The sequence below is a fragment of the Rhinatrema bivittatum genome, chromosome 5 (assembly GCF_901001135.1).
Source record: "Rhinatrema bivittatum chromosome 5, aRhiBiv1.1, whole genome shotgun sequence".
NCBI classification, from domain to species: domain Eukaryota; kingdom Metazoa; phylum Chordata; class Amphibia; order Gymnophiona; family Rhinatrematidae; genus Rhinatrema; species Rhinatrema bivittatum.
Window position 1 is genome coordinate 19,305,820 of NC_042619.1, and position 26,120 is coordinate 19,331,939.

At 45.3% G+C, this 26,120-nt stretch overlaps 1 protein-coding gene across 3 annotated transcripts in view; it reads right to left on the reverse strand.

The window, feature by feature from the left end:
• Positions 1–26,120, reverse strand: part of XRRA1 (X-ray radiation resistance associated 1) — a 168,671-nt gene that overhangs the window by 84,268 nt on the left and 58,283 nt on the right. For all 3 annotated transcript variants that reach the window (XM_029602091.1, XM_029602092.1, XM_029602090.1), the window contains exon 9: positions 3,710–3,945. In XM_029602091.1, coding sequence (XP_029457951.1) covers positions 3,710–3,945 — 236 coding nt within the window. The remainder of the gene's footprint in view (positions 1–3,709; positions 3,946–26,120) is intronic.

The window sequence follows — 26,120 nt, forward strand, 5'->3', positions numbered from 1 at the left end:
CCGTCAAATCGAGGGAAGCCAAAAATTCTCCTCCTCTGACGGAGACGATGACGGATCGTAGAGTCTCCATGTGAAAACAGGGCACTCAAAGGGCTCTGACCTTCTTCAGGTCCAAAATCGGGCGGAAGGATCCCTCCTTCTTGGGAACCATGAAATAAACCGAATATCTGCCGGTCCTTTGCTTGTCCGGAGGAACTGGGATCACAGCTCCTAGGTCTACCAACCGACGAAGCATTTGAGATACATGGCGTCGTTTCACCAGAAACAGGTCGCACAACAGATTAGCAAAATCTAACGCATAACCGTGTTCTATGATGTTTAGAACCCAGTGGTCTGATGTGATTTTGACCCACTCCTCGTAAAATAGGGACAGCCGCCCCCTGATGCTCAGAACGGAGGAATGGGTCGGCGCTATTTCATTGGAAGGACTTAGCTGTTGTTGTTATGTGTGTTTTGGTGGATCCTTGGGTGCTGTGGAGATGACCACGCCCATGGGGAGGAGCCCCGTGAGGAGCCACAGCACTGGGCTAGACTCTTATACACAAAAACACCGGAATTGAACTCTTTATTATACAGCTTGAAGATGACCACAAGGTGGCAGTAGTGAGTTGCAGTCTCAGGGACCTCGGCAGAGGAAGCCCTTCTCTCCTAGCTGACGTCAGGAGGTTCCGCAGCAGGTTACCCAGCAAGGAATTACTGTGGATGAGATAAACTGAGAAGTTAGAGTACTCACTTGGTGTTAGCTGTAGGTATGCGATTCCACCAAATAAGTTGTAGAAGGTACAGGCACCGAGGCAGGGAGAGCAGGCCCTCAAGGAGCGAGTACCTGTTCCCTGAAAGGCACCTGAAATAAAGCAGAGGGCCCCCGAGGAGCGGGTACCCAGGTTAGTTGATACCCTGAAGGGCAGAGGGAAAGCTTCCAGTGGCAGCACGGAAGCGGCAGAGTAGTGCAGATAGGAACGGATTCGAGTCCTTGCCAATCCAACAAGCTAGCAAATCTGAGAAGGTGATATACCCGGATGGCGTGATGTCAGGATGAGGGAATGCCCTCAAGGTTTGCGCTAAGGGTAGTTCAAAGACGTGGGTTGCGCATGCACACCCTAGTAGGTACCTGGGAGGAGCAATGGCAGAAAGCTGCACCATGGCTGTTCTGGGGATGCCAGCGTGGTCGGCTTGTTGATGCTGCGATAGCCATCTTGCCCAGGTAAGCGGGAGGAGCCGAGAATAAGGTGAGGCAAGTGGGACGAAGCCGTTGAAGACCAACGGACGCAACATTAGCTCCTGCTGCACCCGGAGCAACCCTATCTTGGGCACGTCTACAGCCTCGAAAGGAATGAGTCCAAGACTGGGGCCTTTCTGATGGCTGCTTCTAGCCAAAAGTGGGTGGTCTAGACTGACAAAACTGGCACTGACCTCTAGAACGGGAAGGACCGAAGCCCCTAGACACTTTAGGCCTATCCTCAGGGAGCTTGTACACCTTATAATCCCCCAAGGATTTGAAATGCTCCAAATCGTCTCCAAAAAGGAATTTTCCCCCAAAAGGAAGTGCTCTCAACTGCGACTTGGACGAAACATTGACTGACCAATTACGAAGCAACAAAAGTCTGCAGGCTGACATTGCGGAAGCCATTGAGCAGGAAGAATTATGCAGGAGATCATCAAAGTATCGGCTTCATACGCCACAGCTGCCTCCAAATGATCTACCCGCTCTGCCTTTTCCGGGGAAAGTTCCCTGGTACTCAGGAGCTGTTGTACCCAACTGAGGCTCGCACGTTGCATCAAACTACTGCAAATGGCTGCCCGAACCATAAGGGCCGACACCTCAAAGATTCTTTTGAGAACTTCAAGTTTGCGATCCTGGGAATCCTTAAGGGCTGTCACCCCAACAACCGGAATAGTCGTACGCTTCGTGACTGCCAACACGGCCGCATCCACCTTAGGAACCTTGAGGAGGGCCAGAGAATCCTCAGGCAGAGGATACAACTTATCCATAGCCCGCCCCACACAAAGACTAGCTTCTGGAGTATCCCACTCCTGGAACATAAGCTGGAGTAACGGGATGAAAAGGAAAAGTTCTAGCCAGGAGGTGTAGACCAGAAAGGACCAGATCCACCATGTCCTGTCCCTGGGACACTTGTGGAACCTGAATCCCCAAGATCTGCGAGAACATGCGGGATCATCGGCTCTAATTCATCCCTACAAAACAACCGAAAGACCCGAGGATTATCCCCTTCCACAGGCGCCACACGCTCTGAATCCTCGTCCGCATCAGCCTGAAGCAGATCTGCCAGAGCGGGATTTCGTACGGCGGAATGGTCACCTGAACCTAATGCTCCCTGGACCACCCGAATGCGAGACACCTCAGGAGGATCCACCCTAGAAACCTTCGCCGGGGGGGGGTCCAGCCGACCCGGATTAGGATCCGGATCCCCTGATGGCATAAGGCTAGCTAAATAAGCCTTATGCATTAACAAGACAAAGTCTGCTGAAAAGGGGGGCTGGCCCTTTAAATTTCCCTGTGGGGGGAGGGGTCCCTAGAGGCGCAGGGGAGGCTGGCAACAAGTCGTGGGGAGACCCAGGGCTCCGATCGTGTGCAGACAGCTGTGGAGGGAGATCCTCTCGCCTGCAGAGGATTCTGCATCAGCATCAAAGCAACATAAAATGGTTGCCGTTCCCATACTCCGCGGGAATGGGGCAGGCCGAACTCCTCGAGACAGCAGCAGTTTTCCTGCCCCACGGGACCATGCTGAAGACTTTCCCCTACCACCAGCCGCTGTCCTCCCCCAGGGATACAGCGGGAGCAGAGGTTTTGTGGGAGAGCCGTGTTGCCAGCTCCCCGCAGGCACCACAACATGAGGCGTGTGGCATCGCTGCAGTGCAGAGGAGGGAAGCCTAAAAATAACCTCCGGAGCCCAGGAGACCAAATGTGCTGCTCAAAACCCTTTTTTTTTTTTTTTTAATGTGACAAAAAGCCAAACGTTCAGGCCTCACCAGAGGAATACGTTTCTACCTTCTCTGGGCCAGGGGGAAAGGGACCAGCCCACCGGTAAATCCCCCCCCCCCACACACAGTTACTCACCGGTTCTGTAGCTCCGGGAATGAGGGCTGCTAAGAGCTAACCCCCGCCAAGCCCACAACCAAGGAGGGAAGCTCAGAAGAACTTCCCCTTGGGAGGGAAAGTGCTTTTTTTTTAAATAGAGAAAGGAGTGATTTAGCCAAACTGAATAAGGATTCCTGCTGTTTGTTTGTTTTTTCTGGTTTTTTTTTCAAAAACACCGAAGTACCAGGACCACAGTTTCTGCCACCTTCATCTGCTGGAGACAGAGAAATACTGAAGGGGGCTGCCCTTCAAGTTTTTCTCTGTCTCCATCTGCTTGAAGGGAGGCAAAACCCAGCAGTCTGGACTGATCAGGGTACTTACAGGGATCACTTATTTTTTGACTAGCACGTGACAAATTATCTATTTAATGCATTTAACACGATTGATGGTTGCACCCAGTGCAATGCACTATCCTAATTAAGCTTGTGAGTTTGTCCCTATATCAGTGGGCTTAGAACTATGAACTGGAGCAAAACTAGAACATGGAGTGCGCTGACAGTGGCCATCTAACTTTGGGAAGCTAAAAACTTCAGCTTACGGCAGTAAGATGATGTCAAAGATTTCATATTAAAATGTGGAAACCCATTTTAGAGTAAGGCATCGGCTCACCTTTCTTGTGAGAAGCTTTCTTGTTGGGTAGCATCATGTATTCAAGTCTGTCTTCCTGAGAAAACTTGAGTCCATTAGGGTCAGAAACGCATTTCTCTTGCTTCTTGGCCTCTTTCTCATCAGAAAAATTGGATGCATACCATAATTCTTCCGTGCTGTGTAAGGGGAAACGCTGCACGGGCTGCAGGTACGGGATCTCAGATATCCCATTCCTATCCAAATTGAGCTGCTTCAAACTGGAATGGAAAAGATATGGCAGAAAAACATAGCACCTTTTCTTTCACTATCTGTACAAATAAACTTTTTCTACCTTTCCCAGAATACAAAACCTAAAAACAATATACAGTGCCAGCCTTTGGGTAGGGCAATCTGGGAGGTTGCCTGGGGCACCATGAGATGAAGGCTGACCCCAACATCCAACGGCCCAGTGCAGAGCCAGATTTACACCTAGGCAACATCAGCAGATGCCTTTAGTTGCAATATTTGGAAGGTGCTGCATGGTATGTGGAAATCCGACCCTGGACATGCCGGCACTGCCTTCCAGCTGACATGATCCCATGACCGCAGATGCAAAGAACTTACTCTGCACTTCTTCAGTAATTTAACTTGTTGGCCCCAACACAGGTACATAATTGCAGATAGCAATGCAGTGCCAATGCCCCCTCAGGCAGCTTCCTGCTTTGCAAGGCATGCACTGCAGATAGTGCAGAAGATAATGGCATTCTTATTACCAGCTGTCCATGTCTGATAGACAAAAGAACAAGAACAGCCCCCAATTCATCACCATTTCTGCGTTATCTGGGGTGAAATAACATGCGGTATTTAAAATACCATGTGTTAATCACTGTGTTCAGTGCAGTAAATGCCTAATGCAGCTTAGTAAATAGAGCTCTTAAGTTTCTACCTGAGGCAATGGAGGGTGAAGTGACTTGTTCGGAGTGAAGGAGCAGCCTAGTGGATAGAGAAGCAGCCTGCAAACCAGGGAAGCCAAGGTTCAAATCCCACTGTTACACACTCTTGATTATCTGTAATCCGGTTTCTCTTTTATAGTAATGATTCAATTAAAGTGATCTATCTTGATGGAAGGAAGACTCCCAAATTTGTCTGCTTTCCTTGGGAAGGACAATTTTTGGAAGTCATTTGCACAGATAAAACAGAGTTGCTTACCTGTAACAGGTATTCCCCGATAACAGCAGGATGTCAGTCCTCCACATGGGTGACATTATCAGATAGAATCCGGCATGGAAAACGTATGTCAAAGTTTCTAGAAATTTGACTGAGCCTTTCTGAACATGCTCACACACATATTATACCACCCCTCAGACTTATAACATAGATTTAAAATAAAATAATAAAATAATACTACCCACAAAGTAGAAACCCAACTTCACAGGGAGGCGGGCGAGTTTTGTGAGGACTGAGCTCTTGCTGTCCTTGGCGTACACGTTGCAGGTAAGCAGCTCTGCTTTTTCCGAAGACAAGCAGCATGGCAGTCCTCACACATGGGTGAATCCCTAGCTACAGGCGGCCCCCGAACAAAAAAAGGGGACCAAGAAAACAGGTGCGCCAATGGACACGACAACAACAGGTTTTGTTGGTAACAGAAGAGGGCAGCCTGAATAAAAAGAACAGGACCTAGGAGGGAACAGAGTTGGTTTCTATACTTCAAACAAGTTCCAAAGAACTAGTTTGGCCAAACCTGCTATCACATCGGCCAGCCCTATCCAGACAGTAATGAGGTGTGAATGAGGAGATGGAACTCCGTGTCACACCTTTGCAGATCTCCTCCATGGGGGCTGCTTGCAAGTGGGCCACCAACACTACCCTGGCTCTAACAGAGTGAGCCTTGAAATGGCCCCAAGATGCACTCTCACCTGGGCATAAACAGAAGGAGATGCAGTCTGCTAGCCAATTGGAAAGTGTCTGCTTGGCAATGGCGATCCCCCAACCTGTTCTGGTCATAAGAAACAAAAAGTTGAGTGGACTGTCTATGGTCTTCTGTCCACTCCTAATAGAAGGCCAAGCCTCTTTTGTAGTCCAAACTGTGCAGGGCTCATTTGCCTTGATGCAAATGGGGCCTAGGAAAGAATGTTGGCAGGACAATGGACTGATTAAGATGAAAGTCCGACACTACCTTCGGCAGGAACTTAGGGTGCATATGCAAAACCACCCTGTCATGAAAAAAAATTAGTGTAAGGTGGATAAGTCATTAAGGCCTGGAGCTCACTGACCCTGTGTACTGAAGTGACCACCAGCAAAATTATGGCCTTCCAGGTCAGACAGTTCAGGTCACGGGAGTGCAGTGGCTCAAAAGGAGCTTTCATCAGCTGATCCAACACTACATTGAGGTCCCAAGATACAGCAGGAGGACTTAGGGGAGGCTTCAATTGAAACAGACCTCATATAAAATGTACAACTATAGGCTGTACAGAGATGGGCTTACCTTCTACACCATGATGATATGCCCCAATCGAATTCCGATGATCTCTAATGGAGTTGGTCACTAGCTTCCAAAAGGTAGTCAAGCAGTTGTGTGGTGAGCAGGAGAAAGATGTAAGGCCTTTTGCTCACATGGCACAGAAAACCTCCTCCACCACTTCATAGCACTTTCTACTGGAAGACTTTCTAGAAGCTACATGGACCCGAGAAACACATTCCAAGAGATTAAGTGATTGCAGAATCTGCCACTCAACATCCATGCTGTGACAAACAGAGCCTGAAGGTTGGGATGAAGCAACCTCCCCTGATCCTGGATGATGAGATCTGGAGAAGTCCCGGAAGAGTGGAAACCACACCTGTCTTGGCCAATAAAAGGCTATGAGAAGCTCCAATAAAGTCTTCACCAACAGTGGAGCTGGAGAATACGCTTACAGGAGACCCTTGCCCCAATGGCAGGTGAAGGCATGATCTGCCATGTTCCCTGTACATGGAGCAAAACTGAAGAACTTTCCTTTTCTAAGACGCTGTTAAGAGATACACTTCTGGGCTTCCCCAAAGGTAGAAGATCTGATTTGCAACCCCTTGATCCAGATAACATTCATGGGGTCTGAAGGAGCAAATCAGTCCATCTGCAATCACATTCTCAACCTCAACGTCACTTAAGATCAATTGATAAAAATATTCTCCAGGTCCTAACGGTTAAAATTGCAGGCTTGGAATCACCAAAAAACGCACTCTCTCATTGGCAGATCCCTTATTCTGGAACTCTATTCCAACCACATTCTGACTCATAACCAACCCCAGAGAATTCAAGAAGAAACTTAAAACCTATCTGTATTCTATTGCCTTCGACACACACAGTTTAGAATAATACCGCCCCTAACGCCTTCATTTCAATGTACATCTTGTTGCTTGCTTATTTATTTATGAGCTTTTATATACTGGTATTCGTAGGACACATCATGTCGGTTTACAAGTATTTATTTTATTTATTTAAAAACTTTTATATACCGGTATTAGTATGCATACATCATACCGGTTTACAATGTAACTTTAAAGGTAGAAATTACAATGAACAGGGAGGGCGAACAAGGAGGAGTATACAAAGAGCAGGAGGTGGAGGAATTAAAGCAATAAATAAAAACTGCAACGGACTATTTACAGGAATATACAAGGCGTAGGCAAGATACTTGCAGAAGTCGGTGTACTTAATCAGGGTAACTGTAACTGTGAAAGGAGGAAATTACAATGAACAATGATAGAGGGCTAGCTAAGGGGGAGGGGGAGGGTCGAGAATGAGGGCGGGAGGGAGGAAAAGGGAAGAAACAGGGAGATAGATAACCCAAACATTACAAAGGGCAGAACAAATAAGTGTCACAAAATTCACAGAGCATTGTTATTATTATGCTATTGTTTTATTTTGTTCATTACATACTTTTTAAACCTATAATCCACCTAGATCTTTTTTCATTTATTTTGCTGTTTTATTATTATATTATCATTTTTGTTATATTATGTATGTTTTATCTTGTAAACCACCTAGATCTCTATTTTTTGTATAAATGGTATAAAAAGCTTTTTAATTAATAAACCAAAACCAGCCAAGAAGAGACGGTTGAGGGGGGGATATGATAGAGGTCTATAAAATCATGAGGTCTAAAATGGGTAAATGTGAATCAGTTATTTACTCTGTTCAACTAATAGAGGGACTAGGGAGCACTCCATTAAGTTAGCAAATAGCACATTTAAAACAAATCGGAGAAACTTCTTTTCACTTAATGCACCATTAAGCTCTGGATTTTGTTGCCAGAGGATGTGGTTAGGGCAATTAATGTAGCTGGGTTTAAAAAAGGTTTGGATTAGTTTGTGTTTTTTTGAGAAGTCCATTAACTGCTATTAATCAAGTTGACTTAGGGAATTACTGGCATTAGTAGCATGGGATCTACTTAATGTTTGGGTACTTGCCAGGTACTTGTAATCTGGATTGGTCACTGTTGAAAACAGGATGCTGGGCTTGAGGGATCCTTGGTCTGACCCAGTATGGCAACTTCTTATGTTAAGAGGAAGGGAGGCCCTGACAACAAGTTACCTCCCCCCCCATTCATTGTAACTTTGGCTCTTTGTAAACCGATGTGATATTGTATATGAATGTCGGTATAGAAAACTTCTTAAATAAATAAGGCTAGATTCAGATCAGCAGCAGCTGCTGAATGTGATTAGCACCCCTCAAGAATCTAAAAACATCAGGGTGAGAAGAGAAGGATTGACCTTGACTACAGCAGGCAAGAGCCATCAATCCCTTCACCAAAGAAACTGTAGAATAAGAGGTATGGATGCCTGATCCAGTGCCCACATCCATTTGGAGCACCAATCCTTAAATACTCTCCAGACTCAGATGTACACCAAGGATGTAGTAAACTTACAAGCCGGGTTGGGGGGAGGGGGGAATTATGTCATCCCTTCAAGATGGATACTTGAAGTGAAAGTCTCCCCCATCCCATCCTTATAAAAAGTATTTTTGAGTTAGTCAGAGTAAGGAAAACCTTATCTACGCATAAGACTAGATTTGGTGGATGTCACAGGCATGGCAGGAAGAAAAAATCCATGGACTTGAAACAGTTTTACTATGATGCAGGCGGATTGCGGTATGCAGCACAGAGAAGCAAGTAGGAGTTACAGATGCGGTGGGCCTGGGAAATGAGGAGGTGATCGCTGCATCGACTAAGACAGGTATGCTTACCAGGGAAGCTTTTGTTTATGGTTCGCAGATATTAAATCAATTAAGGCTGAATTCCAAGAAATCATAATGGAGTTTCGAAATGGGAGGCACGGAGTTTCGATTTTGGGAGGCACGGGGAGGATGGGGAGAACAATATGGCGGAGCAAGCCTCCGCAATGTTGCTGTTATGAACTCTGCCCGCGGGTTCCCCCGCGAGCAGGCTCACTTACCCACGCTGCTTGTCTTCAGCCGACGCGGCAGGACGCCGCCGTCGGCCTGCCCACGCGGTCCGGAGACCGCCCCGGATTCCCCACTTCATCGCAGCCGGAGCCGCGAGTCTTCTGCCGCCCCCGGCGCGGCTGGGAGCGCCGCCAACGTCATCTCCTTCTTCGCGGCATCCAGGCCGCAGCCCCGGGTCGGAGTAGCGGCTGGAGCCACTCCTGGGGCTCCCCGCAGCAGTTGGAGCCGCTGCCCGATGTCAGGGCCTGCTCCTCAGGCCCTGCTCTGCGTCTGACGCACAGACGCTGTGCAGGCCACTGGCCATGGTCCTGCACAGCCTCTGTTTCCTGCTCCTAGACGCGCGGCCGCGTCTTCCTGCAAGATTTAAAGGGCCAGACACAGGAAGTGTCTTGGCCCCACCTTGATGACTGTTTCCTGCTCAGCCCTATAAAGGGCTGCTTCGTCTGTTGTTCCTGGCCTTGCATCATCGTGAGTCTTCGCTCTGGAGGCTCCTGCCTGCCAGAGCCTGTGTAAGGTCTTCTTCTCTTCGTGGAGCTCCTCGTCTTGTCCATTGTGCTATGATCTGTCTTCGTGCCTGAGGTCCTCGTCCAGGTGTCTTGATCTCCTTCATCCCGGTGTTCCTGCCTTCCGAGATGTTCCTTCCTTTGTCTCACCTTCAACGCTCTCGAGCCTTCTGGTCCAGTAGGCCGGGGGTCCCTCAGATGCAGTACTCCTGTGTGGACCAGGAATTTCAGATCTATTAGTTAAAATTTGTAACCTATCATTAAAATCATCCATTGTACCTGAAGACTGGAGGATGGCCAATGTAACCCCAATATTTAAAAAGGACTCCAGGGGTGATCCAGGAAACTATAGACCAGTGAGCCTGACTTCAGTGCCTGGAAAAATAGTGGAAACTATTCTAAAGATCAAAATCACAGAGCATATAGAAAGACATGGTTTAATGAAACAGTCAACATGGATTTACCCAAGGGAAGTCTTGCCTCACAAATCTGCTTCATTTTTTTGAAGGGATTAATAAACATGTGGATAAAGGTGAACCGGTAGATGTAGTGAATTTGGATTTTCAGAAGGCATTTGATAAAGTCCCTCATGAGAGGCTTATAAGAAAACTAAAAAGTCATGGGATAGGAGGCAATGTCCTTTCGTGAATTACAAACTGGTTAAAAGACAGGAAACAGAGAGAAGGATTAAATGGTCAATTTTCTCAGTGGAAAAGGGTAAACAGTGGAGTACTTAAGGGATCTGTACTTGGACGGGTGCTTTTCTATATATTTATTAATGATCTGGAAAGGAATACGATGAGTGAGGTTATCAAATTTGCAGATGATACAAAATTATTCAGAGTAGTTAAATCACAAGCGTATTGTAATACTTTGCAGGAGGACCTTGCGAGAGTGGAAGATTGGGCATCCAAATAACAGATGACACTTAATGTGGACAAGTGCAAGGTGTTGCATACAGGAAAAATAACCCTTGCTGTAGTTACACGATGTTAGGTTCCATATTAGGAGCTATCACCCAGGAAAAGGATCTAGGCATCATAGTTGATAATACATTGAAATCATTGGCTCAGTGTGCTGCGGCAGTCAAAAAAGAAAACAGGATGTTAGGAATTATTAGGAAGGGAATGGTTAATAAAATGGAAAATGTCATAATGCCTCTGTATCACTCCATGGTGAGACCGCACCTTGAATTCTGTGTACAATTCTGGTCACCGCATCTCAAAAAGATATAGTTGTGATGGAGAAGGTACAGAGAAGGGCAACCAAAATGATAAAGAAACTGGGGGCATTCCATGAAGTTAGTAAGTAGCACATTTAAGACTAATCGGAGAAAATTCTTTTTCACTCAACGCACATTTAAGCTCTGGAATTTGTTGCCAGAGGATGTGGTTGTGCAGTTAGTGTAGATGGGTTTAAAAAAGGTCTGGATAAGTTCTTGGTAGGAAAGTCCCTTAACTGCTATGCCTCTGCTATTACTGACGTCAGAGGTGTGGGACCTTCTTGGTGTTTGGGTAATTGCCAGGTTCTTGATGCCTGGTTTGGCCTCTGTTGGAAACAGGATGCCGGGCTTTGTCTGACCCAACATGGCAATTTATTATATTCTTATGTTATCAGAATATGCGACTTATTGGAATCAGAAGATTTTGCTGATGCTCACCAAGTGATCCGGAAGATATGCAAAGTGATTTTGAAGACCAAAGATGTGTAGGGGGACTCAGGGGAACGGCCCAAAATTGAAATGGACAGAGCATATCAAGCACTGGGACGGCCCCTCGAAAGGCTCTCTGCGATATCATTGCCTGCATACATAACTATGCCCTCAAATAAAAAAACAATGATTCAAGCGAGGAGGTTGGAAAATATAACCTGGGAGGGCCACACCTTTGGCATTTTCAATGATTTGTCTCCCATCACAATTGGAAAAGAAAGGCGTTACAGTCACCATGTTGCTGCACATAGAAAACATCTGTTATTTATAGTTATTCCTGAATAGCAGGTGTTCATCATTATTGGGGTAACGTTGCGGATAAAAACAGAAGAGGAAGCACTGGCGATTTGAGAGTGGCAGGCTAAAATGAGCCTGTGGGAGGGCAACAATGGCCTGGTACGCTTTTAGCAGAGAAACCGAAATGGCAGCGGGTCGGGAAAGGAGGCCGCAAGCTGCAGCGCAATGCAGAAGAGACTTCCTCACAACATTCTGGCATGACCAATAATTATGTTTTAAGTGCATAGCCGTTAATGCTGGAAGCTTATTCTATAAACACTGATATGACTGCTTCATGTAAGTTATAGCTGATGCGTATCCTGCTTCTGGATATTTCTCTGTGTTTAAGGAGAAGAAATGTGTTTTATGGCTTCAAGCTGTAATTTTTCTGATTTTTTTTTTTGCATGTTATGATTTATATTAGTTTATTAGTTACGCCACTTTGTCTGAATCCTCTTCCCCTGTGTATTTTAGTACCCTTTTTCCCATGTTACCTTCCTCTAGCTTCCTCGTTCATATTAGTTTCTCCTATTATTCCATTTTACCCCTCCTCACCCCCCTTGTTCTTTGGTTCCTCTATCGTTCCCCTGTTTCCCCTACCCTTGTTCTCTGTAATATGTTAAGTTATCTGTAAACCGATATGATGTACCCACGAATACCGGTATAGAAAAGTTCTTAAATAAATAAATATGTGCTGTTTAAGCATGCATATGGCTCACTGTTTGCATATCTTGTTAATATTAAGGAGGATGGAGTGGGGAGATAAGGGGTGCTTGTTCCCATGAGTAGTAAGGTTGCAGATCAGAGGGACTGGGGAAGTGGGAGGGGAGGCATATTTAGGAATAAGGGAGTGGGGCCACAGCATACTTTCTACAGCCAACTTAGAGGGAGGTATGTAAGGGAGAAGGGCAACCAAAATGATAAAGGGGATGGAACAGCTCCCCTATGAGGAAAGGCTGAAGAGGTTAGGGCTGTTCAGCTTGGAGAAGAGACGGCTGAGGGGGGATATGATAGAGGTCTTTAAGATCATGAGAAGTCTAGAACGGGTAGATGTGAATCGGTTATTTACTCTTTCGGATAATAGAAGGACTAGGGGGCATTCCATGAAGTTAGCAAGTAACACATTTAAGACTAATCGGAGAAAATTCTTTTTCACTCAACGCACAATAAAGCTCTGGAATTTGTTGCCAGAGGAGGAGGTTAGTGCAGTTAGTGTAGCTGGGTTCAAAAAAGGTTTGGATACGTTCTTGGAGGAGAAGTCCATTAATGGCTATTAATCAATTATACTTAGGGAATAGCCACTGCTATTAATTGCATCAGTAGCATGGGATCTTCTTGGTGTTTGGGTAATTGCCAGGTTCTTGTGGCCTGGTTTGGCCTCTGTTGGAAACAGGATGCTGGGCTTGATGGACCCTTGGTCTGACCCAGCATGGCAATTTCTTATGTTCTTATGATACACATATGGTTATTATGGAGTTGGAAGAGTCTTCCATAACATTGTTCCTTGTAATAATCTCATTGTTCCTTGTAATAATGTTAATGTTAATGTTCATTGGTTGATTGTTATTGTTCAATGTTCTATGTAAAAAACCCCGGTCTAACCTCCCAGACCAGGGCAACCTTTTTGTTACATGTAAACCGGATTGATTTGTATTGCATACAGGAATTCCGGTATATAAAAATTAAAAATAAATAAATAAATAAATAACAATAGTTATTGTAGAGATAAACAACCTGATAATTAACGGCTACTCTGAAGTTCACAAGAAGCCAAGCTGTCTCAATGAAGAGTTCTGAGAGAGGCAAGGCTAAATAGGGCTGGCTCTGCTTCGACAAAGGAGCATCAAGGAGATAGCTAGCATAGAAGAGAGGGTGGTTCTTCTGATGGGAAAGCTGTCTAGCAGCCAGGATCATGACATCAACCATGGCAGAAGAATGTCTATTTCCAAAGAAATTTGTTGACTCTGGGTTCTTTCCTGATTTATATACACCATGGCATTGTTCAACATCATCCTTACTGCTCACCTGATTAGCCAATCTGCAAACTCTAGAAGTGCCAACCAAATCACACGAGCCTCAAGGTGATTGATAGACCATCTTGCCTTGCCTCCTTGGGATACCATCGCCCCAAGCCATCAGCTCCTGGCAGTAAGCTTCCCAGCCCTTGAGACTCACATCCATGATCAGTACTATCCAAACTGGGGTTATCAGTTCCATTCCCTTGGCCACATGTTCCCAATGCAGCCACCAATCCAATTCCTGGCTCATCTCCAAAAGAGACAATCTTACTGAGTAATTGTGGGACTGGGGATTTCACTGAGAGAGTAAGTCCTTTGGAAGAGGGCGCACGTGTGCCCTGGCCCATGGAACCAATTCTAAGGTTGCTGCCTTGGAACCTAGGGTCAGCAGGTAAAACCACACGGATGGACCGTTTGCCTTCCACAAATCTATTTGACCCCACAGCTTTCAGATCCACTGCTCTGGCAGAAAAGTCTTGCCCTGAGCCATATCAAATCAAGCTCCTAGATATGCTAGACTCTGAGAGGGATGCATGCTGCTTTTGGACAGATTGACCACCCATTCCAGCTGCTTCAACATCTGTACCATTCTTCACTGGCTGGATTTTGCTCGGATCAACCAATTGTCCAGATATGGGTGAATCAAAATGCCTTCGTTACGTAGCGCTACCGCCACCACCAACACCTTCGAGAAGGTCCTTGGTGCCATGAATAGACCGAACAACAATGCATGAAACTGGTAATGATGCCCTAGCACTGCAAAGCGCAAAAATCGCTGATGCACCTTCCATATCGGGATGTGAAGATATGCTTCTGTCAGGTCCAAAGAGGAGAGAAAGCAAAATTGCTTACCTTGTAATAGGTGTTATCCCAGGACAGCAGGATGTAGTCCTCACATATGGGTGACATCGATAATAGAGCCCTATACGTAAAAACTTCTATCAAAGTTTCTATAAACTTTTGGCTGGCACAGTGTGCCCACTGAGCATGTCCAGCATGCTATGATATTCTCTGCCACAGGGGTCTCCCTTCGGTCGCTTTTGTAGCAATCAGCAGTAGCCAAAAATAAAATAAAACGTAATGGACCCAACTCCGCGGGGTGGCGGGTGGGTTTCGTGAGGACTACATCCTGCTGTCCTGGGATAACACCTATTACAAGGTAAGCAATTTTGCTTTATCTCAGGACAAGCAGGATGCTAGTCCTCACATATGGGTGATTAGCAAGCTAGAGGCTGAGTCATTTCATATTGAGGAGACAATGAAGTGTTGTTGGAAATGAGGCAGACTAAGATCACAGCAGATTGGATGTAGGAATTGGGATTAAACTGGAAACAAGTTCTTTAAGAAAGATTGTCCATAGGCTGAATCTTGTCGTCCTTCTTTGTCCAAACAATAATGAACTGCAAAGGTGTGAAGAGAACTCCATGTTGCTGCTTGCAAGAGGGGGGCTTCCCAGTCTTTTGCATCGAGTGTCACATGTATGATTTTTTACCCACCGGTGAGAAGTTGTACATGTGCACGCGATGCAAAGAGCTCCTGGCTCTCAGAGAACGAGTCCGATCTCTGGAGGCTAGAGTGGCAGACCTGGAGGAGCTGAGGGAGACAGAGAGGTATATAGATGAGACCTTCAGGGACATAGTAGTCCAGTCCCAACTTCAGACTGGCAGCCCTGGTGCTGCCTTGGAGGAAGAAGGTCTCATAATGGGAGAGCACCAACCAGATGTAGCAGGAAAGGATCCTGTAGCAAGGACCTGCTCTCTAGGTGATGCATTGTCCTTTCGCACTGAGGATATCTCCCCAAGGCCTACTGCCCAGGAGGGAAGGGTTAGGTCGGCCGTCATAGTTGGTGATTCGATTATTAGGAATGTAGATAGCTGGGTGGCTGGTGGGCGTGAGGATCGCCTGGTAACATGCCTACCTGGTGCGAAGGTGGCGGACCTCACGCGTCACCTAGATAGGATTTTAGACAGTGCTGGGGAGGAGCCGGCTGTCGTGGTACACGTGGGCACCAACGACATAGGAAAATGTGGGAGGGAGGTTCTGGAAGCCAAATTTAGGCTCTTAGGTAGAAAGATTAAATCCAGAACCTCCAGGGTAGCATTCTCTGAAATGCTCCCTGTTCCACGCGCAGGTCACCAGAGGCAGGCAGAGCTCCGGAGTCTCAATGCGTGGATGAGACGATGGTGCAAGGAAGAGGGATTCAGTTTTGTTAGGAACTGGGGAACCTTTTGGGGAAGGGGGAGTCTCTTCCGAAGGGATGGGCTCCACCTTAACCAGGATGGAACCAGACTGCTGGCGCTAACCCTTAAAAAGGAGATAGAGCAGCTTTTAAACTAGAACAAAGGGGAAAGCCGACAGTCGCTCAGCAGCGCATGGTTCGGAGAGATGTATCTTTAAAGGATACTAATGATGCACTAGAATTAGGGCATCCCGACAGTGAGGTTCCAATAATTAGAAAAGTAGTCCAAATGCCTGTAACTAAAAACTCACCTGAGCTAAAAAATTCTAACTTATCCCTATCAATTAAAAAGCAGAATAAAAATACAATCAAAAAACAAACTTTGAAATGTTTGTATGCTAATGCCAGAAGTCTAAGAAGTAAGATGGGAGAATTAGAATGTATAGCAGTAAATGATGACATAGACTTAATTGGCATCTCAGAGACATGGTGGAAAGAGGATAACCAATGGGACAGTGCTATACCGGGGTACAAATTATATCGCAATGACAGAGAGGAGCAGTCGGGAGGAGGTGTGGCGCTTTATGTCCGGGATGGCATAGAGTCCAACAGGATAAACATCCTGCATGAGACTAAATACAAAATTGAATCTTTATGGGTAGAAATCCCTTGTGTATCAGGGAAGACTACAGTGATAGGGGTATACTACCGTCCACCTGGTCAAGATGGTGAGATGGACAGTGAAATGCTAAGAGAAATTAGGGAAGCCAACCAAATTGGTAGTGCAGTAATAATGGGAGACTTCAATTACCCCAATATAGACTGGGTAAATGTATCATCGGGTCACGCTAGAGAGATAACGTTCCTGGATGGAATAAATGATAGCTTTATGGAGCAAATGGTTCAGGAACCGACGAGAGAGGGAGCAATTTTAGATCTAATTCTCAGTGGAGCACAGGACTTGGTGAGAGAGGTAACGGTGGTGGGGCCGCTTGGCAATAGTGATCATAAAATGATCAGATTTGATTTAATGACTGGAAAAGGAACAGTGTGCAAATCCAAAGCTCTCGTGCTAAACTTTCAAAAGGGAAACTTTGATAAAATGAGAAAAATTGTTAGAAAAAAACTGAAAGGAGCAGCTACAAAAGTAAAAAATGTCCAAGAGGCGTGGTCATTGTTAAAAAATACCATTCTAGAAGCACAGTCCAGATGTATTCCACACATTAAGAAAGGTGGAAAGAAGGCAAAACGATTACCGGCATGGTTAAAAGGGGAGGTGAAAGAAGCTATTTTAGCCAAAAGATCTTCATTCAAAAATTGGAAGAAGGATCCAACAGAAGAAAATAGGATAAAGCATAAACATTGGCAAGTTAAATGTAAGACATTGATAAGACAGGCTAAGAGAGAATTTGAAAAGAAGTTGGCTGTAGAGGCAAAAACTCACAGTAAAAACTTTTTTAAATATATCCGAAGCAGAAAGCCTGTGAGGGAGTCAGTTGGACCTTTAGATGATCGAGGGGTTAAAGGGGCACTTAGAGAAGATAAGGCCATCGCGGAAAGATTAAATGATTTCTTTGCTTCGGTGTTTACTGAAGAGGATGTTGGGGAGGTACCCGTAATGGAGAAGGTTTTCATGGGTAATGATTCAGATGGACTGAATCAAATCACGGTGAACCTAGAAGATGTGGTAGGCCTGATTGACAAACTGAAGAGTAGTAAATCACCTGGACCGGATGGTATACACCCCAGAGTTCTGAAGGAACTAAAAAATGAAATTTCAGACCTATTAGTAAAAATTTGTAACTTATCATTAAAATCATCCATTGTACCTGAAGACTGGAGGATAGCAAATGTAACCCCAATATTTAAAAAGGGCTCCAGGGGCGATCCGGGAAACTACAGACCGGTTAGCCTGACTTCAGTGCCAGGAAAAATAGTGGAAAGTGTTCTAAACATCAAAATCACAGAACATATAGAAAGACATGGTTTAATGGAACAAAGTCAGCATGGCTTTACCCAGGGCAAGTCTTGCCTCACAAATCTGCTTCACTTTTTTGAAGGAGTTAATAAACATGTGGATAAAGGTGAACCGGTAGATATAGTATACTTGGATTTTCAGAAGGCGTTTGACAAAGTTCCTCATGAGAGGCTTCTAGGAAAAGTAAAAAGTCATGGGATAGGTGGCGATGTCCTTTCGTGGATTGCAAACTGGCTAAAAGACAGGAAACAGAGAGTAGGATTAAATGGGCAATTTTCTCAGTGGAAGGGAGTGGACAGTGGAGTGCCTCAGGGATCTGTATTGGGACCCTTACTGTTCAATATATTTATAAATGATCTGGAAAGAAATACGACGAGTGAGATAATCAAATTTGCAGATGACACAAAATTGTGCAGAGTAGTTAAATCACAAGCAGATTGTGATAAATTGCAGGAAGACCTTGTGAGACTGGAAAATTGGGCATCCAAATGGCAGATGAAATTTAATGTGGAAAAGTGCAAGGTGATGCATATAGGGAAAAATAACCCATGCTATAATTACACGATGTTGGGTTCCATATTAGGTGCTACAACCCAAGAAAGAGATCTAGGTGTCATAGTGGATAACACATTGAAATCGTCGGTTCAGTGTGCTGCGGCAGTCAAAAAAGCAAACAGAATGTTGGGAATTATTAGAAAAGGAATGATGAATAAAACGGAAAATGTCATAATGCCTCTGTATCGCTCCATGGTGAGACCGCACCTTGAATACTGTGTACAATTCTGGTCGCCGCATCTCAAAAAAGATATAATTGCGATGGAGAAGGTACAGAGAAGGGCTACCAAAATGATAAGGGGAATGGAACAACTCCCCTATGAGGAAAGACTAAAGAGATTAGGACTTTTCAGCTTGGAGAAGAGACGACTGAGGGGGGATATGATAGAGGTGTTTAAAATCATGAGAGGTCTAGAACGGGTAGATGTGAATCGGTTATTTACTCTTTCAGATAGTAGAAGGACTAGGGGACACTCCATGAAGTTAGCATGGGGCACATTTAAAACTAATCGGAGAAAGTTCTTTTTTACTCAACGCACAATTAAACTCTGGAATTTGTTGCCAGAGAATGTGGTTCGTGCAGGTAGTATAGCTGTGTTTAAAAAAGGATTGGATAAGTTCTTGGAGGAGAAGTCCATTACCTGCTATTAGGTTCACTTAGAGAATAGCCACTGCCATTAGCAATGGTTACATGGAATAGACTTAGTTTTTGGGTACTTGCCAGGTTCTTATGGCCTGGATTGGCCACTGTTGGAAACAGGATGTTGGGCTTGATGGACCCTTGGTCTGACCCAGTATGGCATTTTCTTATGTTCTTATGTTCTTATATATCAAGAATTGGCACTGAATGATAGTGTGCTACTGTGGTTGACATTGCTCTTACTGAATGTGCCTTTACTCGCCCTTGGAGAGGAAGGCCTGCTTTTTCATAGCAAAACTGTATGCAATCTGCTAGCCAATTGGATAGAGTATGTTTACCCACTGCTTTACCCGGTTTATTCGGGTCATAGGAAACAAAGTTTGGTTGGATTTCCTGTGGACTGCAGTGAGGTTTAAGTAAAAAGATAATGCATGTTTACAGTCCAAGATATGTAAGGCCTGTTCTCCTTGGTGAGAATGAGACATTGGAAAGAATGTGGGCAAAACTATGGATTGGTTCAAGTGGAATTCCGTAACTACTTTAGGAAGGAATTTCGGATGTGTACGGAGAATCATTCTGTCATGTAGGAAATTTGTATAAGGTGCGTACGTGACAAGTGCTTGTAATTCACTAACTCTCCTAGCCGAGGTAATGGCTGAGGAAGATAGTCTTCCATGTGAGAAACTTAAGATCACAAGAATCTATGGGTTCGAAAGGAGAACGCATAAGCCTAGTTAGGACCAGATTCAGGTCCCATTCTGTGACTGGAGGCCAAATTGGTGGCTTAAGTTGAATTAAACCTCTCATAAACCTACTGATGAGAGGTTGTGTTGAGATTGGTGCATCTCCGATCTTGTTATGGTAAGCAGAGATTGCACTTAAGTATACCCATACAGATGAAGTCTGGAGACCAGATTCTGAAAGATGATATAAATAGTTTAGAAGAGAAGATGTGGAGCAAGTGAAAGGATCAGTATTGTTTTGTTTGCACCACAAGGTGAATCGTTTCCATTTGGAAGAATAATTCTTCCGGGTGGAGGGTTTACGTGAAGCTACAAGCACTTGGGATACATCAGCTGAAAGATTGAAGGGTTGCAGGATCAAGCTTTCAACATCCATGCTGTCAGGGATAGGGATTGGAGGTTGGGATGACTCAATCGGCCTTGATCCTGAGTTATGAGAGTGGGAGCTATTCCCAGACTAATTGGATCCCTGACTGAGAGGTCTAGAAGTGTGGGAAACCATACTTGTCGAGGCCAATATGGGGCTATGAGTATCATGGACCTCTTGTCCTGTTGTAGCTTCACTAGAGTTTTGGTTATGAGCGGTATCGGAGGATATGCGTATAGAAGGCCTGAGTTCCAGTGGCGAGCAAAGGCGTCCCTGGGTAAGTGGGTTGACTGCTTGGACAGGGAACAGTAAGTGCTCACTTTGTAATTCAGTTGTGATGCAAAGAGGTCTATTGTTGGTTGGCCCCAACGTTGAAATATTTTGGTCGCCACTTTTGGATCCAGAGACCATTCGTGAGGCTGGAAATGACGGCTGAGGCGATCCGCCACTACATTGTGAATGCCTGCCAGATAGGTGGCCCGTAGAAACATTGAGTGTGCCAGGGCCCAGTCCCAAATCTGTGCAGCTTCTTGACAAAGGAGATATGAGCCCGTACCTCCCTGTTTGTTGATGTACCACATGGCTACTGTGTTGTCCGTTTGGATTAAAACAGTCTTGTGTGTCAGGCAGTCCTTGAACGCATGCAGCGCATAAGTATAGCTCGAAGCTCTAGGAAGTTTATCTGAAATTTAGCTTAGAGGTGTGTCCAAGTACCTTGAGTTTGCAGATGACCAATGTGTGCTCCCCAGCCCAAGGTGGATGCATCTGTAGTTAATGTCATTTGCACAACCGGTTGCTGGAAAGGCAGGCCTTTGAGTAAATTGTCCATGGTTGTCCACCAGAGGAGTGAGGAACATAGTTGCTGAGTTATTTGAATTGGAGAAGACAGTGGCTGAATGGCTTGTATCCATTGCGTTTTGAAAGACCATTGCATGAACCTCATGGCTAATCGGGCCATGGGAGTGACGTGAACTGTAGAGGCCATATGACTCAGAAGAATAAGGCACTGATGAGCCGTTACTTGTGACTGAGCACGTAGGGTATTTGCTAAGGAAACGAGTGTGTGTGCACGGTCTCGTGGAAGAAAAGCTTTTGCTGTCATGGTGTTTAATTCTGCTCCGATGAATTGTTACAGGTGAGATGGTGTGAAGTGGGATTTCTGGTAGTTGATGAGAAATCCCAAGGAATGGAGTAGATTGATTGTGAGCTTTAGAGAGTTGAGAGCTCCTTCTTTCGTTTGGCTTTTGATGAGCCAATCGTCGAGATAAGGAAACACGTGCACTCCCTGTTTGTGTAAGTGGGCCACTGCCACTGCTAGGCACTTTGTGAACACGCGGGGTGCTGAAGCAAGGCTGAATGGTAGTACTCTGTACTGGAAATGTTGATTTCCTACTAGGAATCGTAGATACTTGCGATGAGGAGGGAATATGGGAATGTGAGCGTAAGCATCTTGAAGATCCAGAGAACAGAGCCAATCTCCTTTTTGAAGTAGAGGTAACATTGTGCCTAATACCATTCTGAATTTCTCCTTTTTTAAGAATTTGTTGAGATTTCTGAGGTCTAGGATGGGACATAGGCCTCCTGTTTTCTTTGGAATGAGGAAATAACGGGAATAGAATCCTCTGCCCTGCTGAGGTCGGGGAACTGGTTCCAGGGCCCTGGCTCTCAGAAGGGTGGATAATTCTGTTTGTAAGAGTGTGGACTGATTGTTTACTGTCCAAGACAAAGTGGGTGGAGTGTCACTTGGTACAGTGAGAAAGTCCAAGTAGTGGTACCCTTGAGTGGTGATGGAGAGTACCCATTGGTCTGTGGTAATGGGTTTCCAATTCTGTTGAAAGAAAATAATCCGACCTCCTACCGGTAAGCTTGGGATCGGATTGGAGGAGAGGCTGCTGTTCTCTGGTAGAGTCTCAAAACCCCGAAGTAGATCCCGTTTGAGGAGGGGGTTGAGGTCTGGCTGTTCTTGGCTGCCTAGGCTGTGATCTTTGAGGCGGCCTAGACGAGCGTTCACGTGCAGGGGGTGGATAATAACGCCTTTGTCTATAATATAGGCATTTATTTATTTATTTATTTATTTAAATTTCTTATATACCGGCATTCGCGATGGGAGTCGCATCATGCCGGTTTACAAATAACAAGGTGTGACAACAGAATAAATACTTAATAACTTAAAAACATTAACATGTGATAGAAGAATAAGGTAGCAGTTACAATAAAACAGGGATAAAATGCAACTTGGAATGAAGAGAAGGCAAAAGAGAGATTAACACTGAGATAACAAAAGAATGACCAAGGTAAATAGAACCAAGGTAAATAAACCTGCCTCATTAAAAAAGAGAGAACATTATTGAGTTGTCAAAGGTTGTTGATTACTCTGACGGGAGTTCTTAGTTGCTTAAGTTGAGAGTGGGTTCAGTTGGTGTCTGGAAAGGCTTTCAAGAATAGCCAGGTTTTAAGTCTTTTTCTGATCCTTTCTTGGGATTCTTCTGGATGATGGTTGAGATTCTTGAGGTATCGAAGATAGCTGTTTCAGAGTTTCTGTATGTTCCTTTAACAAGGAAACTGCTTCCTTCACCTTATCCCCGAAGAGGTTGTCTCTGAGACAAGGGAGATCAGCTAGTTTATCTTGTATCTCAGGCCTCAAATCTGAGGCCTTGAGCCATGCCCATCTGCGAGCACTGATACCCGTTGCCAATAGTCGAGATGCTGTTTCAAAACTATCATATGCTGCACAAACCTCGTGTTTACCAGCCTCTAAACCTTTGTGAATTATATTGGAAACAGGTTCCTGAAGCTGGTCAGGGAGTGATTGAGTGATCTCCTGCATTTGTTTCCATAAATTGCACTGGTATTGTGTCATGAATAGCTGGTAGGCAGCAATCCTGGAGACCAGCATAGATCCTTGAAACATTTTCTTTCCTAGATTATCTAGAAATCTGTTATCTCTTCCTGGTGGAATTGAAGAATGTGTCTTTAATCTCTTGGCCTTCTTTTGTGCCAACTCAACTGCCACTGATTGATGAGGCAGTTGAGCCCTCTGGAAACCTGGGATGTGTTGAACCAGGTATGTTGCATCAGTCCTTTTGTTAACGGGAGGAATTGATCCAGGGTGTTCCCATAGCCTATACATCAGTTCCTGAAGAACTTCGTGGACTGGTATGGCTAAGACCTCCTTCGGTGGGTCCACAAACTGTAACACTTCTAGTGTTTTTTGTCTGACATCTTCTTCTGACTGTAGCTGGAAAGGAATGGTATCCGCCATTTCCTTTATGAAATTATTTATTATTATTTATTTATTTAGGACTCTTATATACCGATATTCTTGTCCTCTGGAGGGGATTTTCTGCATTCCTCCGGGGGAGAAGGCTCCGAGAGGACTTCGTCTGTGGAGACATCGGTATCTGTGTCTGTCCATGTGTCAGGTGTATGGGTTGTTTTGACTTTCAAAGGCATTGATGGATGAGTCTTAGGCATCGATGGAAATAGTGGAGATTGAGGGAATCTGACGGGGAATCCCCGACGGGCCAGGAATGGGATCAGGCATCGGTAATTCCAGAGGAACAACTGGTGTCCTCGGTGGCAATGGTGCTTCCTGAGGTTTTGAAGGAAGAGCATCAATCAGAGCATCCAATTTTGCTAGAATAGGTGCCAAAATGGATAAATCAGGTGCCGGCATCGAAGGAATTTCTGGTGGAACCGATAGTGGCACCATAATCGGTACCAGTGGGATCAGTGACATGCCTGGCGATGGTATCGGTTAGGGCATCGAAGGAGTCTCCGATGGAGCTGGGAACGGTGTTGGTATCTGTGTCAATGGAAGAACTGGAGGCATCGATGTCGATGGCGCTGGCCTCAAAGGTTGAGCCGGTCCTGGTATGGGGTTGAGCGCATTCCTGACTGCCTGGCAGATATATCCGTCCAGTTCCGCCCGCATAGCTGGTGAAACCAGAGCAGCTATGGGGGGAGGCAGCGATGGCGATTACGATTCCTCCGCAGAGCCCTGGGGAGGAATGGTTCCCAACACCGGTATCTGTGGGGATTGCCGTGGAGTCGAAGGCCTCATAGAAACCTCTTCCGTCCGAGGTTTCTTAGATGGAGATCCGGAATCCTCTATGGTTGACCGGTTACCGGATCGATGCCGGAACCGTGAGGCCTTCGATGACAATGCCGATGCTTCTCTTTACCTTTTTCGATGCCCGATGCCGATTTCATCGAAGAAGCTGAGGGGGATGATAAGGATCTATCTCCCGCTTCATCTGGAACTCATTTTTTAAGGACTACTTTACGAATCGTTCCTGCCGGAGACGATTGTGTCGACGTTGATGTTGAAGAGAGCAACTGAAGACAAAATAGCTGCTCCATTTTCTCCATCCAGAGTAGTTGTCCTTTTGGTGTCATCTCGCCGCACTTTTGACAAGATTGGACATCGTGGTCCCCGCCAAGACAGAGCACACACTCTGTGGGTCTGTGATGGACATAGTTCTGCCACAGATAGGGCATTTTTTGAAGCCCGTAGCCATGGTTAGTCGGACAGCCGTCAACGACTAGGCTAAGAAAAAACAGCACGGAACAGACAGCAAAAAGAAAAAACCTTACCACAATGGAATTTATGGGAGACCCTTGCGGAAAAAAGTTTTTCTAAGCTTTTTATGAGGTATGGTTAATTTACCACACAGGACTCCAAATTAACCACGAGGCTAACGGCTCCGTGGAAAAAAAGACTGAAGGGAGACCCCTGTGGCAGAGAATATCATAGCATGCTGGGCATGCTCAGTGGGCACACTGTGCCAGTCAAAAGCTTATAGAAACTTTGATAGAAGTTTTTCCATGTAGGGCTCCATTATTGATGTCACCCATATGTGAGGACTAGCATCCTGCTTGTCCTGGGATAAAATCCTTTTTGCATTGCCATAATCACCAATCATAAGGTTTACATTCTGAAATTAGTCATCTGCAAACATTCGTTGACCTACTTCAGATCCAATATTGGGCAAAAGGAACCTTCCTTCTTGGGAACCACAAAATAAATGGAGTAACGTCCTGTACCCTCTTGATCCTTCGGTACTGAAATTACAGCTTTCAATGCGATCAGCTGTTGCAATGCGGCTTGAACAGCAGCCCGCTTCTCAGAATGACACAGAGAAATCATAAAAGTGTCTGAAAATGGACACATGTCAGACGGTTACACCCTGGAGTTCAACGTCGCGAACCCATTGATCGGAAGTAATTTGGGGTTACCTCTGATAAAACCGAGAAAGGTGGTCACCTATTGCCGGTACTTACATAGAAACATAGAAATGACGGCAGAAGAAGACCAAACGGCCCATCCAGTCTGCCCAGCAAGCTTCACACATTTTTTCTCTCATACTTATCTGTTTCTCTTAGCTCTTGGTTCTATTTCCCTTCCACCCCCACCTTTAATGTAGAGAGCGGTGATGGAGCTGCATCCAAGTGAAATATCTAGCTTGATTAGTTAGGGGTAGTAACCACCGCAATAAGCAAGCTACACCCATGCTTGTTTTACCCAGACTATGTTATACAGCCCTTATTGGTTGTTTTTCTTCTCCCCTGCCGTTGAAGCAGGGAGCTATGCTGGATATGCGTGAAGAATCAGTTTTTCTTCTCCCATGCCGTTGAAGCAGAGAGCCATGCTGGATATGCATCGAAAGTGAAGTATCAGGCACATTTGGTTTGGGGTAGTAACCGCCGTAACAAGCCAGCTACTCCCCGCTTTGTGAGTGCGAACCCTTTTTTCTTCTCCCCTGCCGTTGAAGCAGAGAGCTCTGCTGGATGTGTGAAGTATCAGTTTTTTTCTTCTCCCCTGCTGTTGAAGCAGAGAACTATGCTGTATATGCATTGAAAGTGAAGTATCAGGCTTATTTGGTTTGTACTGGAGGTAGGACCCCCAAACCTTCATTGTGAGGATCTTGAAGCTCTAACTCCCAAGGTCCCATCCTTCCCTAGCCACATTCTGCAACTATATCTCAAATCTCCTGTGGGAAACAGAATGGCTGCATCATTCACACCACCCTGACTTTGTGAT